At 42.5% G+C, this 18,415-nt stretch overlaps 1 protein-coding gene across 1 annotated transcript in view; it reads left to right on the top strand.

Moving 5' to 3' along the window:
* The first annotated feature begins 4,346 nt into the window (after positions 1-4,346).
* LOC119657086 (sialin) overlaps positions 4,347-18,415 on the top strand; it is a 17,757-nt gene continuing 3,688 nt past the window's right edge. The window contains exon 1 of the mRNA XM_038063841.1: positions 4,347-4,963. Within this exon, the coding sequence (XP_037919769.1) occupies positions 4,855-4,963 (109 nt within the window). The 5' untranslated portion in view covers positions 4,347-4,854. The remainder of the gene's footprint in view (positions 4,964-18,415) is intronic.

Here is an 18,415-nt window from a genome sequence, read left to right as displayed (position 1 = left end):
GTATCGGATAATAGACTATAAATAATCCTACGTTTGATCAGGATCTAATTTCAGTTTTAAGGGGTGGGGGAGGAAAGAAGCATGGATGTGAGCTAAAAACGTTTATCTTCCTTATGAATTTAAATTTGGTCACAACGCAGCGGAGGCAACATTTGTGGGATACTTGGAACAGATACAGCGAATAAACAAACCGCACACAATGGTTTGAAAAATTTCAGAAAATTGATTGACAACGACCAGACGCGTTTACTGATAGAATCTGACACACATGCATCTTTATTGCAGACCAATCAGCGTACATGTGATGAAAAATGAGAGTTATTGCAAAACAACAACATACCAAAGCCATTAAGCTAAGCAAGCATTCCTCGTCAACGGTATAGAGGGTCCCCAGAATGGTAGCTTTCTCCAACACGATCAAAAATTTCAACGACATAAGCCGGATATTCTGGGCATATCAATTGGGCAATCTATGAACGATACCTTTACCGTCCGGTTGTGGATAAAATCTTGCTCAATAGGTTACGGTGGGCGGGATACTTAATCCGTGTGGATGAGGATGATCCCGCCCGGAAAGTCTATAAGGGCAATATCTATGGTGAAAAAAGAAGACGAGGCAGACCCTGAAATGGAGCGATGGCGTAGGTCAAAACACCAGACAGCTTTTAGGGATATCGAATTGGTGGACCTCAGCGCAAAACCGGGATGTCTGGAGTTCCTTATTAAGGCAGGCCTAGACCGAATACCGGGTGTTGCGCCGTTGATGATGATGATGATTCTGGGCATATATTTTTTTGTTAAGGATGCTGGGAGTCCTGAGTCCGCATGGTTGGTGCGCACTTAGGACTCCCAGCATCCTCAGCAAAAAATATTTCGGAAGTTTCCGTTGGTGTATAACACTCTATCATTGGGGTTCTCCTTAACCTGAACCAAAATCTTACACTCAGAACCGGACTTGTGTCTGCTACCATTTGGCTTTCCAGAGTCCAACAGCACAATGCCATTAGTATAGGAAGGGGGAGCGCAGTGCGACTATCCTACTTCGCTTAGGCCCAGAATGTTCAGCTTATATCATTTGAATTATCGACTGAATTTGAGAAAGCAAGCATTCTGGGGACCAACGATACCGTTGTCGAGAAGCGTGCGCAAATTCTAGAAACCAATCTTAGTCCGTTTTCGACACCCAAAGGTCTTCAGCGTGAGGTCAGTCTCTATCCAAGTCGTTGCTGATATGTGTATTGCAGTAAAATTTCAAAATTTTCAGGTTGCTGGCTCACAAATTTCTATCCTTGTAGTCAGCTTTTACGACAAACAGGGATCAAAGGGCATTATAGGTCCCAAGGCCAAAACTTGGATTGGTACCAACGATGGGACATAAAACCTCGGAAACGCCTAATGAACCAACACCAACAGCTCTACTATCAAACCATATCTATAAAGAAACTTATCTCCACCTCCGCGTGGCGATCGCTGGGAGTCTTCTGTGGCTAACAACGAGACAAATTGTACCGACTAGTCTTCAGGTTAGGGGTTGGGTAACCCTGCACGGAAAATAACTTGTTACAAAGTACAAAAAGAACCTCGGATTGGATGGACTACACAATGACGAACCCAGAAACGAGAACTGACTGACAATTTGCATATTTTCTCATGGGGTGAGCGCTCTCTATACAGATCGGAAGCTGCCCAGCAGCTAGCCGATACCTTGTCTCAATATGAAGCTGTAACAGATGTAACAGCGTGATCACGTGTTAATCGAACGTCGCCAACTTGCAGCTTTGATGAATGTCAGAACATATAAGGCGTCCAATGTAGATTCAGATCATTATTTCGTTAGCATGGTGCTCCGGGGTCGAAAAATAACACCACCTAGAATCCTGTCCGATAATTAAGTAAGATATTGAAACAATCCACAACAAAGCCCCCTGGAACATTTATAAAAGAGGGAAATCGATGACGCAATAACCGCAGTTAACAGAGGTCCTGGAGATGAAACATTAACAAATGATCTTCACAACCATTTGAAGAACGTTATCAATGATAAGGCCATAAACATAAAGTCGGAACAACTGTTTCGACGATGAATGTAAGAAACAGAAGATTGCTGCATACCGCGCAAAGATCTATCACGAACTTCATCGAATGGAGAAGCGATTTAAAAAGCGAAAAAGGGTAATCTGGGAGAAACAATAGGTCTGTGAACTCGAAAACTACAGGAAACAACCGCACCTGTCCCGCAAGTTTTACCAACATGTCAACAGGATGAAGCCTTATACACAACTATGCCCATCCTGCCGAGATAAAGAGGAAAATTTGATTCCCGACCGTATGGGCATATTGGAGCGATGGGTATTTTTATGAGCTGATCAACAACCAGAATTTTAGTGAGTTGAAGGTCCCGCCAATTGAAGACGAGGGAAAAACGCTGCTATCACCTAGTACGGGAGAAGTAGTCCGTACAAACCATCGGCTTAAGAATTAATGCCTGGCGATTGGTAACGTGGCATTATCTACCCCATACACAAAAAGGGATATAACAGGCAGTGCAGCAATTGTAGAGGTATCACGTTGCTGAGCACCATCTATAAGATATTCTCTCCTATGTTGCTAGGCCGGATAGCTCCATACGCCCAAAACATCAGTGGTCCATACTAAATATGCTTCATTCCAGGCAAACCAGCAACACATCAGATTTTCTCTGTGTCGCAAGAGATAGTAAAACTGTTGGAATATGGCGTTATACCATCTTTTCATCAACTTTAAGGGCGCCTATGATAGCGTAGTCAGGATGAAACTGTACACGGTCATGAAAGAATTCGGTATCTCGACAAATTTATAAACTTGGCTGAATTGAATGAAGCGAATTGAATTGAATGTTGATCTTTTTTAACCTGGCCCTGGAAAAAGTGATTCGTGATGCTGATTAGATACGAGAGGAACTATCTTCTTCAAGTCCACCCAACCACTGGCCTATGTTGACGATATTGACATTATGAGAAGAAGAACCAGAGATGTGCGGTCTACCTTCGAAGTAAATAGTGGCAATATCAGCACCAAAACCAGAGAAGCATCAAAATCAAATCGCTCTGCTCAAATAAAAACAATGAAAATAGGAGACTACGACTTTGAGACCGCTGATAATTTCTCCTATCTAGGGTCGAAAATCACAATCGATAACAGCTACAACAATGAAATCCACGTTGTTTTGCCTTCAGCGAACAGAGCATATTTTAGGTTACAGCTAAGTGTTCTTAGGAAGAAAAATTGCGAACTCTTGGCCGAATCCTCCGAATAATTTTCGGGCCTTCATGAGGATGGACAATTCCGTAGCCTATATAACGGCAAAATTTTAGAACGATACCGGAATCATTTAGTTCGGGATAAAATCCGGCTCAATAGGTTACAGTGGGTGGGCTACTTAATCGGCACGATATCTATGGTAGAAAAGGAAACAGATGTCTGGAGTTTCTTATCAAAGCAGGCCTAGACCGGATACTAGTTGTTGCGCCGTTGATGATGATGAAGGGTATTTTTAAACCCCAACTCACAGGGCAACGCATATAAAATTAAAACAGAAAAGTATATCAACATAATATTTTACACAGTCCGTAGAGAACATTTTATTTTAAAAACATATAAAACAAGTCGAGAAACCGGAAGCTGGATGTAATGTAATTAATTTTAATGAATTCGTTTTGAGAACTGCGGCAGGCACTATTTGCGTTGCAAGTGCTAATTATTAATGTCACTTGCATTAGTTCCGTAGCTTCCGTTCATAAAAAATAAATTTGAGCTGGAGGTATGTGCACTCTTAGTGGCATTTAATTGTATGAATTACCGTCGTTACCGTTCTGGATGAAGTGTCCACGCTTCAAGGCTCAGATCTTATTGGATTGTAGCATTAACGATTATTATTATCAATTGTTCTGTGCCTTTTTATTTATTTTTAAAAGTGTAGTCTACGGAATTATTAGAATTTTTGTGTTATGTGGCGGGTAGGTATAATTGGAGAAATGATTACTAGACCAACACCTAGGATCTTATCTACGTTTACTCTGTGAAACACTGAAATTGTTCTCGGCGATTCTTATTAATTTTTTAGCTCGGCATTAGAAAATTTGTGGTAAGATAAGCTGATTATAAAATGACTGAATTGTCTTTACCTTTTTTTCTAGCCTCTACTTTAACCTTTCCTATTCAGCTACACATTTTCAGATCCCATATTCGGAATTTTACCATAAAAATTTTACTATAAAACACCAACAACAAATTCAGCTTTTCAGCCTGAACAAATGACCCCTCTCTGTTTTGTCGCGAACATATGACTCGAGTTGTTGACGTTTCCGTTTGTTGCTAGTTTGTGTCAGTCGCGCTGCAATGCAAATAGCCTGGGGGTGTGTGTTCGCGTCAATCGTTCCATGTCCGTAATAAGTTTCTTAGTTTCATAATATCGTCTTGATACTTGCGATTTCTCGTTTACATTCGGAAGCTTCGAAGAATTCCTAAAAGATTTTCCAGGTTCTGGCGTTAGACTCGCATTCTTCGGGGCAGGATTGCAACATATGCCAGATTGCCAATGTTAATCTGCCAAGAATGAGTCAATAATTTCCTGGCCATAATACACATATTGAATTACTTAATAATATTTACATAGCTCATACCTAACACAATCCAGCTAACGATAAGTGTCGGATTGCCCCCAGTGTGTGGCAATAGTGCTAGAAGTGCCAGTGAACGACCCATTACCCAAGCGAGGAGGAATTGGAGAGCTGTTGATGATAACTAGAAATTCGAGACGAACGTGTTATTGTTGAGCTTTCAAGTACATGAAATGCGAGCAATATTCCAGCGAAAATGCCAACGCCAATTCATCGAGTGCACAATTTAAGCGCAACAGATAGCCACACGGACGAAATCGAGGAGGATTGTGAGGATGGAACCCCTTTGATTGGGACCATTGCAGGTAATTCACGAGTATATGGCATATGCTACGTAGAACAGTTACGAATGACTAACGTCTGGCCTTGAAGCCACAGATACTTTTGTCTTTTTTCTTCTAAAAGTCGATAACTTGAAGCAACTTTTCCTAGAAAGACTGTCACGACCGCTGTACGGAAGATATTGCTTTTATCGTGGAAATGACGATGCACTAAGAACAAATTTTCCCAGACGGTGGTTCCCACTAACCCTTTCAGACGCATCTTTATTGCCGATTGATGAACTGTTCTAGTTAGTCGCATGAGTTGGGTTCTAAATCTCAAGATATCACTAAGAAGGGAAGTATGTTTATAGAGCGAGGCCTATGTAAATAATGGCAATCACCGAGCTTTGCAGAAGTGCTGGTACATAAACTGATAGAGTTTAAACAAATAAACTTTTTACATCATGAACGGTGGCCATGGATAAAATCATCGCGAAAGTTTCTAAATGCAGCTGTTAAACTTGAATAACAGCGTTCCGCGTCGTATACGATAAGTTATGTACATATATGCGTTCTACATTTAAAAAGTTCTTGCCTAATTGCTTGAAAATGGGCGTTAAATTTTCAAGGGGAAGACCAGTCGATCGGTTTGCTATCGTTTTCAACAATAATTTTCCTTTGTTTCGCAAGCTGAATGGCTGTCTATTGTTCATAAATCTCAAGTGAGTTTTGTAGGAAGAAAGTTGGATTTGACCTCTTCCACGCTGCTAAACTATTTCCCGCGCAAAACATATGAAGTTATTGGAATAATCTTATGAGATAAGATGGACCAGTAAACTGTAATTGAAGTTAGCCAGCCTAGTATTGCCGTGGGGACAATTGGCCATTTCTATTTCAACGGCGTCGCTTAAATGATTCATGTGGTGTAAACTATGATGCTTTGTCAGTTTTGATCCTCAAAGAGTCTTTTCAAAAAGAAACTTTCATTTTCATTGGAAACACAAAATAGTAGACACGAGGCAAGCATATCGGATTTGAACCTTCGGTATATTATCTCAAGGTGCTCATTTGCCATCCAGTTCAGTGCGAAAGTTATGTTATATGGTTGCTATTCAAGTCTTGGTAGGATATAGCGTGTTAGCCACACCTCCGCGCTATTGTTATCGGTTACCGGTATCAAGACGCTCCTAAATAGACAAATAAATTAATGCTTTTGATGCTTTGCTCATTAATGCAGATACGAACAATGCGATGACTCGTCAGACTTAGAACCTTGGTTTTGTCGGTGTTTATTTGCAGTCCAACTTGATTTGCCTCTTTTCCAAATCCAGAGCTATTTGGTGAAGGTACATGATGTGATGAGACAGCAAACAGAAGTCATTAGCGTAGTCGAGGTGCTTGAGGAAAGATGTCATTGTCCCTTGAACTTCTTCACATTCTCTGCACAAGGTAGCATCTCCAATTCCTCTTAGATGTTATCTCGATGCAGCACGTGACACTTTGCGCTATCATATATTGTTCTGATAATAGTTATTAGTTTCTCCGAAGTGCCTCTCCTGCGTAGAGCACGTCAGATACACTCACTGTTTACGTTATCGAAAGCCTTCTCGAAATCGATAAAAAGCGGGTGATATGATCCGTAGGTTGTTGATGCGATCTATCCAGGACGATGCAGACCGGAAACCAGCCTGTTCTCTGTCAATCATTTCGAGATGTTCTTTGATGCGTTCCAGGATTATTTTACCTAACAAGCGGTCTTTGGATCGTTTGGTCCGATCTTTTTAATTGTTAGGTCAATCTTAGTGTTATCTTCGAATTACATGACAGTAAAGCCATCGAAGATACTCCTCTCGCAGTTTGGATGTCCTCATTTCGGATATGATCATAGTGTGTTACGCCATAGATCCAATGCAACAATTTCATCTCTATTATCGCGATGTGGCGTTCTTTGGATAGAAGGGCGAACAACACAGGGGTTAATTTTGGTTTTAGGATGTTAATCGATGCGTTGGTTGCGACACTTAAATCGCTCAATTGCGAGTTCGCTGTCATTGGCAGTGAGAGTGCTTTTTTGTTGTTCAAGGTCAGCTTAGTTTAGTGGGATCGTAGCGTAGTTAGACCCATTATATCATAATATCCGCGGAGATCGTCTATTCAATGCCCTTCCGCCTATGGCGTTTATGAATATGAAGTGCAGGGTCGTCTCCTTCTTCTCATAATGCCTGCATATAGCCCAGCCACCACTTCAATTTTTTCACGTGGTAATTTAAGGAACGTTAACGTTAAAGGCACTATTAGAGTTTTTATGTCCCACTTCTTAACAGACAATGAAAATGCCATTCTAGCACTGGGTTCTTTCACAAAGATTTTCGTCTGCCGGCAGGAGTTCAAATTTCACACTTCAGAGTAGACTTCACAGTGGGTGGCGAGATGCCAAAAGCTCGCTTTTGCCCTGGGCGAGCTAGTCTTCCAGCTTCCTCGTTACCTGCGATGTGCGAGTGCCCTGGCACCCATATCAGGAATGTTTCGTTCAGTTGGCTAATTTCAGCAGCGCCTGATGGCAACTCTTCACCAACTGACTTTGATGTCGTTTCTGTTTAGTGCTGATGGCGCTACCTGACTATCGGCACAGATTGGAATGGTGCGACCTCGCCATTTTTGTCGCAAAATTTTCCTGCTGCCAATGAAATGGAATATTTCGGCCTGATATATGACCGTCATTTTTCCGAGAGGTTGACCCAGTTCCACAATCATATTTCTCAAGAATACCCCTACGCTCGATCCATCTTCCATAACTGACCAAACGGTGAAAATTATTATGTTTGTAATCCAAAAAGACGCGTGGCCATTTATAAATTATTCTTATATTTTGGTCATTATCATGGAGTATGTCTTTTCAAAGACGAACCTGGAAATCACTGTTTGACAAGCAATTGAGGGATATCGAATTCGTGGACCTTGGCCTAAAAGCGGGATGTTTGGAATTCCTTAATAACGTAAACCGCTTCTTGATGATCAAGCCTGTATGAGTTGTTAGCTGCATTCCATTTCAACTCTAAATGAATGGGGAGCCGATTTAGGATACTTTCAAATGCTGTAATCGGTGTAGTTCTCATTGCTCCAGTAATATTTAGGCAACCAAGCCTCTGAATCTGCGCCGGCAGCTTCCTGCTGTTAGCAAAGTTCAGCTTCGGCCACCCCGATGCAGGCGTGGATCAAATTTGATTATGGATTGAATCTGTTTTGGTGAAAGTCCCCAGGTTATACCTATCATAGTCCTACAGTACCAGAGCAATCTGCATGATTTCTGGTATTGTTCCTAGATATGGTGTTTCTAGATTAGCTTGGATTCGAATTGTACTCCTAAATATTTGACTATTTATATCAGCTGGATTTCCACCCCTAATAAGGTGGATAGCATGTAGCTGCCCCACCTAACGTTCCTAGTGGACATCACTAGTGCAGCCTTCCTAGCGATCACCTTTAGTCGGTTACCTATGCACAAACTACACACAGAATTGCATTCAATCGATTACATATTGATAATTACTATGGCTCCATTACCAGCCATAATAGACAGGAGGGAACCCCTCCCTGTGGGCAGTCTCTAAGACATCCTGCCTGAATAGACTTCTGTCCAACCGGTATGTGGATATATCTCCACTCCATCATGTGAAGAATCCAACCGATTAAGAGCGGATTGATATCATTTTGTCTTGCCACGTAAAGCAAGATCGATTAAAGCCGCCTTCGATGTTCATGGATGCGTCTAAGGCGTATTCTTTTTCGGGTATCGCCTTCTCATTTTCGGTTGGGAGTGCATGGTGTGTTGTCTCCGTCAATTTGCCTAAGGATTTATGTATCCGCTATGAACCGATCTACTAGTCTACCCAGCCCTTTTAGTAGAAAGAAACTTAGACTGATCGGTCGGCGGGTTTTTGCGTTCGTCTAGGTGGGTTTCCTTGCTCTGGGAGTAAATATCACCTTCACACCACGGCAATTATTTCGAATGTAAACATGTTCTAGGCATGCACGGTATATAGATGTTCTGAATATTTAGACACACGGCATTCGTTCCCTCTATTACTAGAGCAGAAATAATGTGATGTCGACCAACAGACTTGTAGTTGCCCACTCTAATCTTTCAGTTGAGTGCTTTATGCACCTGTCGGTTCTGAGATGAGATTTTGGATATTGCCTTGCCTGACGCTAGAAGCAATTGGTTTGTCGTTTCTTTATTGCTTTCTGTTTATCTCCCTCTCTGTAAACGCAGATACCCCAGCTGATGGCTACATTCTTTGATAAGAATCCGTTTCAGCTTTGAGTTTGCCTCGCGAGAGTAAGTCTCTTCAACGTCAACGTAGCATCAACATGATGATGACTTAGCCGACCATATGTTCTTCTTCTTCTTTCTGAGCGTTTTTATACCGATTCCAGCCAACGGTTGAATCAAACTTTAGAGCTCGATTGAAGAATAACCTTGCAGTTCTCCTCTGTTTTGCTATACCGGAGTTTTACTTTTCTTTGCCGTCTTTAGTGGACAGCTCTCTTCGAAAACCTCTTTCATGCTAGTCGTGATCATCTGGGTTATTTTCTCAATTTCAAAATGGATTTGATACGGCTGCCAGGGAACGTAACTCGGCCGTTTTACGAAATTAATGTGCCAGTGATCCGAGAGCGTGATATTGTTTGATACTCGCTACTCTCCGACAACAGCTGCAACAACGTTGAAGAAAGTGGGTTTATTATTCAAATTGAGGATCTGCAGTTCGGTTCCTACTAGATACTCTAAAATTCTTTATCCCTTCGCGTTGATTTTGGGACTTCCCTACTATTACCTCATGCCTTTACTTTTGGGTCTGATCAATGTTCCAATGGAAACTTAAGCAAAGCACCAAAGAATCTCCTTGTTGACTTTTTGTAATCAGTTTGACTGTTGTATGTCGCCATCATACAGGTCGGTAACCAAGACAACTTAGAGGTCTTTTGAAACCACCATTCAAGACTGGGGTCTATCACTTCCATTGGTATACAACAAGTCGGAAGTTTAAGCCACTGACTTCCCCACTAACATCCTATAGTTCTTCTTTGAAGTATATACATGTCATGCAGCTATTGATCCGACGACTGATAAGTGCAGTGGCTACTTTACAATGTTTCAAATTTATTTGAGAAATATGACACCTTATCGACGGTTTTAGGAACCGACACATAAAGTGACAGTCCCCAGTCCGTAGTAGTGCCAGCAGCCCGTTTATTCTCATGCCGATAATAAGGAGAGTTCCCGATCCATCGGCTCTTTCTTTTACTTTGCTGTCAGGCAACATGGACTCAAGTTCACCGTCGATGAGCTCAGCGTTGCCCTTTCACTCAGTGTTGCATTGTCATGATCGCCATTTAATTTTTGTTTTATTTGGTTCTACATCATAACCCTCGTCGTTATTCAGCCCTTGGTACAGCAGTCGCACCTTGACTTGGCGCTTGTATTATCGCTTAGCATCATGTGTCACCTCTGGTTCCCTAAGGAACTTTCCTTACTGGGCTCCCCCACCAAAGCAAGTAAGGTAATTGTCGAGGGTTGCCATTTGCGACTTTAAAAAATTTTCACCATGCGGACTGTTCTACTTGGCCCCGCGTCCTCAATCTCTCTTTCCTGGAACAACGCCGAATTGTCCTTGATATGTGCAGTTTTTTCGAGCTCTGCCTGATGGCTAACTCCGCCTTCTTGGGTATTAGAGCGGACATTTCCAAACTTTGCTTCGCGGAGCTCTCCCTATGGCTGCTTTTACTTCACATCGCACAATTCGAGGCCTGTTCTTCCTTCAGGCTTCCGACCGTACTAAGATTACACTTCCATATTTTTGGGGCATTCCGCTCCTTATCTAGAATACTTTTCCTGTATTTTCGCAATTCAATTTGACCTTTTATCATATTTCAAATTTTGCCTATCTTTCAGCATCTAACTTACCGCTGTTGTAACCATAATATCCATTTGTCTGATTTTCCGTTGCCTCCTGCGTGTGCCTATATCTAGTGGTGTATTTATTCACACTGTATGTTTCTAGTTTGATGGTACTTAGTTGCTGATTGTCTTTGTACGATTTTTGAACAGTAGAACATATAATAAATGAGGCAACTTCAGGTTATACACAGTTTTGATGGCAGATGAAATTGAAAATTTTGTATTGCATATTCTTTAAGTAGATTATTTCTCTTCAAGTTTCATAACGATCGGAGCATTAGGTCGGAAGTTATAGCTATTTATAACGCGTTACCTCGTTGCCGTCGTTGCTTTTATCTGGCCTCGCACATAGGTCAGGGTCAGTCTAATCAATTTTATAAATTTGGTCGGAATGCCGAATTCTTTCATGGGCGTGTACAATTTTACCGTGTCTATGCTATTATATGCGGCCATGAAAAGATGGTGGAGCTGACGGCCATATTCGCCTATAATCGCTGCACTGCGTGGTATCCCCCCTTCTATGTATGGGACAGATAATGCCTGTTTGCCAGTTATCAGGCATTGATTTGTTCTACACGTCGAGCATAAGTTGAGGAACCGTTTGGTGTAACTGGTCGCCTCTATACTTAACCAGTTCGGTTGTGATTTCATCGGTTCCTAGCGACTTAAGAGTTTTAAGCCGATGTATTGCACGAACTGTTTCCTGTATGCTTAGTGGTGGGAGTATTTGTCCGTCTTCCGCAGTTGGCGGGGCCGAACTCCAACTCGCTAATAATCTGGTTGTTATGCAGTTAATGAAAATACTCAACCCATCGCTGCAATATGCCCATTCTGTCGGAAATCAGATTTCCATCTTTGTCTTAGCAGGATGCCCATCGGGGTGTATAAGGCTCCATCCTGCAGACTTATTGGTAAAGTTTGCGCGCTTGGTACGGTTGCTTCCTGTGCTTTTCGAGTTCAAGTTCGGGATAAGTCTCCGCGCGTGCGTTCTTTGAGAATGCAACATTACTCGATATGCAGCATTCTTCCTTTCCGGTTCTAGCTTACTTCATCGTCGAACCAGCTGTTTCGATTTTTTTTACGACTGGCGCTAAATATGTTTATGGCCGCATCAATGATAACATTTCTCAGGTGATTTGATACTACTTATTTATTATGATAATAGCTAGTCTCTGAACGGAATATTTTCAACTCCGAAAATTTCGTTAAAACTGTTGGCATTTTTACAAATTCTTCGTTCGGCGCTAGACAATACGACGTATTAACGAACATTTTTGCCAAATTATTGGATGAATTCTTATCGAGTTGTCGTGTCCGCGGCAAATCATTCTAAAAGGAAAAACATAATGTAGCTGTTTCTTTAATTACTTTTCTCAAAAAAACTTTTACATGTACCCCACAATATGACGAAAAAAAAAATCTAGAGAAATGCCACATCATCCACTGCAACTGTATAGGACCGTTTAAAATAACTTGGAAATTCCACATCTAATTTATCTAGAACTTTCTAGCTTTCTAGCTTTAAGGAATGTAAGGGCAATTCAAATGATCAAAGGGGTGAGCAATGTACTTTGCAGAAAAACCTCATTTGCGAATTGCTCTTACAGTTTGTAATAAAATGTTGCGTGAAAAGATTTTTTAAATACTGCTTCAATATAGATAAGATTACAATACAATCTTATCGCTTTATCACGCGATTTGTATATTATAAGACAATCGCTATCTGGTCTACATAGCGTGCACGTTTCATTGAATTTCAAAGTTCAAGGCAGATTACATTTCCTTCAAATATCTTCAATAATATGCTATTTGTTCCCTTTTTCCGTTAGGAATTCCTAGCAAACGAGATAATTTCGAATTCCAGTTAAATTCAGTTCAAATGGCTTTGTTTGATTTTATTTTATGAAACGCACTTAAACTTGGTCAATTAATTTATGCCTCAGTTCATAGATATTATTGGGCATAAATCAGATGCAATACTCAGTAAAGGAGGCAGTGTCATGCCTGATTGTGCAAATTGGATACAGATCAGGGTTACTGGCAACAAGAAAGGGAAAACATGATTTCGTCTCTGTAATCTTTTAGGATTTGTTAGTCAACATCACTAAAGCTACTCGAGATTGAACTGAAACAGTGTCCATACTGATTTAACGCATGATGACTTTTGGAAAACGGATGACAGATAATGTAGCTATATCACAAGCAGGTTTGTCAGGATGGGCCAAACGTCTGGGTAACATAATTTCCGTAAATCTTCTGTGTTTTTATGTTAACTTTATAATTTGATCTTTGACTCCCCAATTAACCCGTACGAATGCGAGGGAATTAGATTCCTGACTCTACTTTAATTTCTCTTTTGGACTTGCAGGCATAAGCTTGTTCATTAGATTTTTCTCTGTTTGGAGAAAAGGGGTTTTTGCTGAATTCTTTTATATGGGAACTATTGAACGCACGATAACGAAAGTAGGTATCAACATATTTTGCACAGTTATTCTTAAACATATTATCTCTCAAAATATATAAAAGGAAGAAATCGGGAAAAATAAGTTTAACACCAGAATAACCCCTCAAGGTGTGGCTTTAATGCGATGAAGGTTGTCCCTCAGCAGGCGCAGCATTCCGAATCTGTAAGACCCGATCTCTTATTGAAGGCCGGATCACTTTGGAGCCTTGGGTTCTCCCTGTATACCAGCTCCGCGAGGCTGATAGCAAATTCCTCTCGGCAGGTTCGTAGGCCGATCGTCGCGGGCCATGGTGGCGGCTTTCAGCGTCCGGTGCCAACGTTCTAGCATCCCATTGGATTGCGGGTGGTATGCCGTAGTTCGTTAGCGTTTAAAACCCAGGAGTTTGCCTAACTCCGAGAAAAGAGTGGACTCAAATTGCATTCCCTGATCAGTGATGATCACTGCAGGGACACCAAAGCGAGGGGTCCACTCTCGACTGAGGGCTTCGGCACAGGATTGCGCCGTAATGTCCTTAATTGTAAAGCAATACTTGAAACCGTGCGAGTCTCGCAAAGGGCCTACGATGTCGAGGTGTATAGTGGGGAACCGCTTGGTAGTGCGGTGAAATGAGCCCACTTCTTTCTTTACATGCCTGGTGACCTTACACTTCTTGCATGCGATGCATTCTCTGGCCCAGAAGTTGACGTCCTTATTCATGGCGGGCCAGAAGTATTTTTCGGTGACTAGCCGGTTTGTTGTCCTGATGCCTGGATGCGCTAAGTCGTGAACCGCGTGGAACATGGCCGGGGTCCCTTTTCCGAGTCTTCGCAGCAGAGAGAAAGATTCGAGCCGAAGATGGGCAACTCTCGAAATTTGTATTTGGGGTTGGATTTGAGGCTTTGAAACACTGCGCCTTGGCGATAGCCGAGAAGTCGAGTGAACCGGGGATGTTTACCTCGGAGACACGTGACAAAGCGTCAACAAGTATGTTGTCCTTGCCGGACACGTGTTGGATGTCGGACGTGATCAGGCTTATAAAGCTCAGGTGTCGAAGCTGACGAGGGGACGCTTTGACGGGCTTTTGTTTCAAAGCATACGTGAGAGGCTTATAGTCCGTGAACACTGTGAACGGCCTGCCTTCTAGGGAGACGCGGAAGTATTTAATGCTCAAGTACGCGGCGAGCAGTTCTCGATCGTAGGTGCTGTAGTTCCGTTGAGCGAGGTTCAACTGCTTAGAGAAGAAGCTCAACGGCTGCCAGACCTGATTCACCTTTTGGTGAAGAGCAGCACCTACTGCGATGTCAGAGGCATCAACAAAAAGAGTTAGGGTCATAAATTGTTAGGCGACGTGACGCTCAGCGTTCGGGCGGCAGGTCGCGGTCTACTGCTCGAAAAGGGCGATCGGGTAACAGGTTGTGAGGACAACTTACGGACCGAAGCATTTATTGATACCATCGGCGATAAAGCTACCAGATATACGCTCCTGTGTAAATTCGCGCCTACCACAAAAAACTAGGTCCGCGGGGGGTCCTGGCGACGACCATCCAGAACGCAGTGCCACGTCGCCTAACAATTTATGACCCTCTCAGCAGGTGCAGTTATCTCGTAGATACTGATGCGGTGGTTTCGGTTCTTCCCGTACCCCGGCACCATCGGCTATTTCCTCAACCATTGAAACTTGCGGTGGCAAATTCCTCTTGAATCCGAATACAGGCAAGTGGACGTGAGTCTTGGCTTGCGTAGGATGTTTCCGTGGCGATTAATCCTGGCGGATGTCAGCTTCCCCTTTTTAGGCCAAGACTTCTTGTGTCACTATGGGTTGCTAATGGACTTGCAGAACAAGTCCCTTATAGATCCCACGACCAGTCTCAATTCGTCGGGCCAAATCGCGTCTCACCCAAATAACAATCTTTCAGTACTTTAGGAGGACATTACTGACTCTCCTGTTCGGGCACTCCTCCAGAAGTTCAGCCAGATTATTACCGAATGTAGTCTCTCAAAACCAGTGAAGCACAATGTGCAGCACCACATTAACACCACTGGTTCCCCGATCTTCTCAAAGGTGCGTCCTCTACCACCCCAGAAGCTGGCAATTACGCAGAAAGAGTTTGAGCAACTTGTTCAACAGGGTACCTGCATGCCTTCAAACAGCTGTCGATCTTCCCCACTCCATATGGTCTCTAAGCTAAATGGCGAATGGCGCCCCTGTGGGGATTATAGAATACTAAATGCACAGACTGTTCCATACCGATATCCTATCCCGCTTATCCACGACTTTTGCGCATCAGCTCGCAAACTGCTGCATCTTTTCGACCTTGGATTTAACCAAGGCATATCACCAAATCCCTGTAGCTCCAGAAGACATTCCAAAGATGGCAATATGTACACCCTTTGGACTCTTCAAGTGCACGCGGATGACTTTCAGGTTGTGCAATGCGGCGCAAACCTTTCAAAACTTCATTCATTCGGTCCTGCGAAACCTCGACTTCTGTTTCGTGTATCTGGATGTTGTTTTGGTCGCTTCTTCTACTGAGTATGAGCACTTAGCCCATCTCGAGTGCATTTTTCAACGTCTCCTTCAGGCTGGTTTAGAGAAATGCAATTTTCTTCAAACACAGGTGAGATTCCTCGGCCACTCCAATTCCCCTGACGGAATACAGCCCGACCCAAACAAGGTGTAAGCAATTATAAGCTTCCCGCGTTCGAAAACCGTGAAGGAGTTGAGAAGGTTCTTGGACATGTTAAACATATACCCTCGTTTCCTGCCCAAGGCCGTTCAACACCAGTCCGTTTTGAACGCGTACTTGTCTGGCCTCAAAACAATGGACACGAGAGATTGCGTGGTCCGAAGAGGCTGTCCGCGGGTTTGATAAATCCCCACAACAACTGGCTGACGCTACACTCTCGGCATTTCCTCTACACGCTTTTGCGGATTAGCAATCATTAGAGCTATTGAAGCCTGTTTAACATATAAAGAGGACACATTTCCTGGAGGGGACCAAGGTCTTTGTTCTTTGTCTACTTGGAGTCGAGCTTTCCCCGGGTCGTGCAGCCTTTTTGGTTTAACTCCATCGTAAGCTATCTTCGGAGCTGTGCTGTTGCTTCCATTAAAATGAAATCTGGTCAATCGGATCCTTGCATTTCAATTTCTTCTATGAGAGACTGGTTTTAACTTTTTGGAATTCGTTTTGAATCTTCTTACTTCGATTAGTTCATTGCAGAGTGATGCATAGCTGTATTCATTAGTTTCCTTGATAAACTGAAGTCGTACATGCACTTTGCGGTGGGCGACTTTCACAATAAATACTCAGTAGACCTCAAACTTCTTACACCCTCCTCCATTGAGGCGTTGCTTCACTCACTTACTCATCCTTCCTTTCACATTTACTAAACTCTGTTAAATAATTTTTGCACTTAAAAGCTGTTTAAGTTAAGTGCATTGTGCAGCAGTCAATTTGAAATCTCATTAGCAACGATAAATACTTCGACTAAATAAAATATATTACATTTTGTCCATTGTAGTGAGTAGACAGTTGGTTAATCAATGTTCAGTCTGCGGCTTTATTAAAGTCGTCAGCGATAAATTTCATAACTTTTATCACTTTTCATTCTGAATTTTTACACAAGTTACGCTCCAAGGTCTATCAGTTTATATGTAACTACGCACAGTTGATTACATGATATTAATGAGGAACCGAATTATTTATCTATGCATGCTCACAGTTTTTATTTGATTTATCATTAAGGAAGGAATGTGTGTTAGTCAATCTTTGAATATAAATCAGTAACTAACTGACTAAAAATTTTTTATTGAATTACTCCATACCCCGTGGAACTTTTTAGTAGTGGTATATTCCGCTTAGAATAAATGCAATTGTATTTTACCAAAGAACAGGTATAATGACTAGTCGAAAGAAGGTATGTTATTTTCAAGTAAATGGAGGCAACTTATGTTGATTATTCTGCCCTTTGTATATGTAGAGCAATCCGTCAACTTACCGTTTGTCTATTTCTTTTTGTTGAAAAGAAGATCTTGTTTAAATTGCTTTACTGTTTGTCTGTCTGTCAGACGCATTTTTCTCAGACACGGATACATCTATTGGCACGACATTCTGTAGAAAGGTTGAAACTGTGATCCCGCAGACATGCAGTGAAATATATTGTTCCATGTTGAACTTAAGGGTGGTTTCCATACACCTAAAAGAGGGGTCCAGAATTTTTTTCATCAAATATAGCCAAATATAGAATGAGGAGTACTTGCAAATGGGAGGAGTGCGGGGATTCGAAAAAGGTCAATTATTTCAAGAACCCGTTCTCAGAAACTTCTAAGTCAGAAAGAAAGTATGGTGGTTCATGCACATGGTATCTAGGCCTCGAAAAACTGTCCGTTACGATATCTGATCAAATAAAGTCAATAATATAGTATATGATCGTATTTGGAAAAGTTGCGCATCACGTTCGCCATTACTCGAAGCGATCAATAGAGCCTTCAGCCATTTTCGTTTATATCGATCCGCTTCCATGATTCCGGTATTAGTGGCCGCCCGAGGAGCCCAATTAGCGCTGTGGTCCGCCGCTGCTTTTATGAGAGCAGGGAGGCAGAGTCTAGCCGGCTCGGATCTTCAGAGCCAGCCCGTAGTATTCACGAAGGAAAGCAGCTCTCCCACCCTGCCGCTAGAAATCTCTCTGAGGTTCCCAAAGGCTGGTTTACCCAGTGTCCGTAGCCTGACCCTAGTTAGAGCTGGGCAACCACAGAGAAAGTGCATGAGGGTTTCCTTTTCTTCTCCGCAACTTCGGCAATGCGAATTGTAGGGTATGCCGAGCCTGGCGGCATGGTCCCCTATGGGCTAGGGCCTCGTGGAGATCCCCGTAATTTTGAATGCATCTGGCACAGGAGCTCTCGTGATCGGGCTATGTTATAAGCGGGTGACATTCTCCATGACTTTGCACAGCTCGTAAGCCTTCGCCATCGGCAGCCAGCGGCTGGTAGGTAGTGCGAGTAGACTCGGCCTCCGACAACCGCCAGCGAAACATCGACTGTATTCATCGAAGGGCTACCAATCCGTCAGCCCGCTCATTCCCTTTATA

The sequence above is a fragment of the Hermetia illucens genome, chromosome 5 (assembly GCF_905115235.1).
Source record: "Hermetia illucens chromosome 5, iHerIll2.2.curated.20191125, whole genome shotgun sequence".
Taxonomy (NCBI): domain Eukaryota; kingdom Metazoa; phylum Arthropoda; class Insecta; order Diptera; family Stratiomyidae; genus Hermetia; species Hermetia illucens.
The sequence above is the reverse complement of the archived record's forward strand: the minus strand, read 5'-3'. Positions and strand labels throughout refer to the sequence as shown.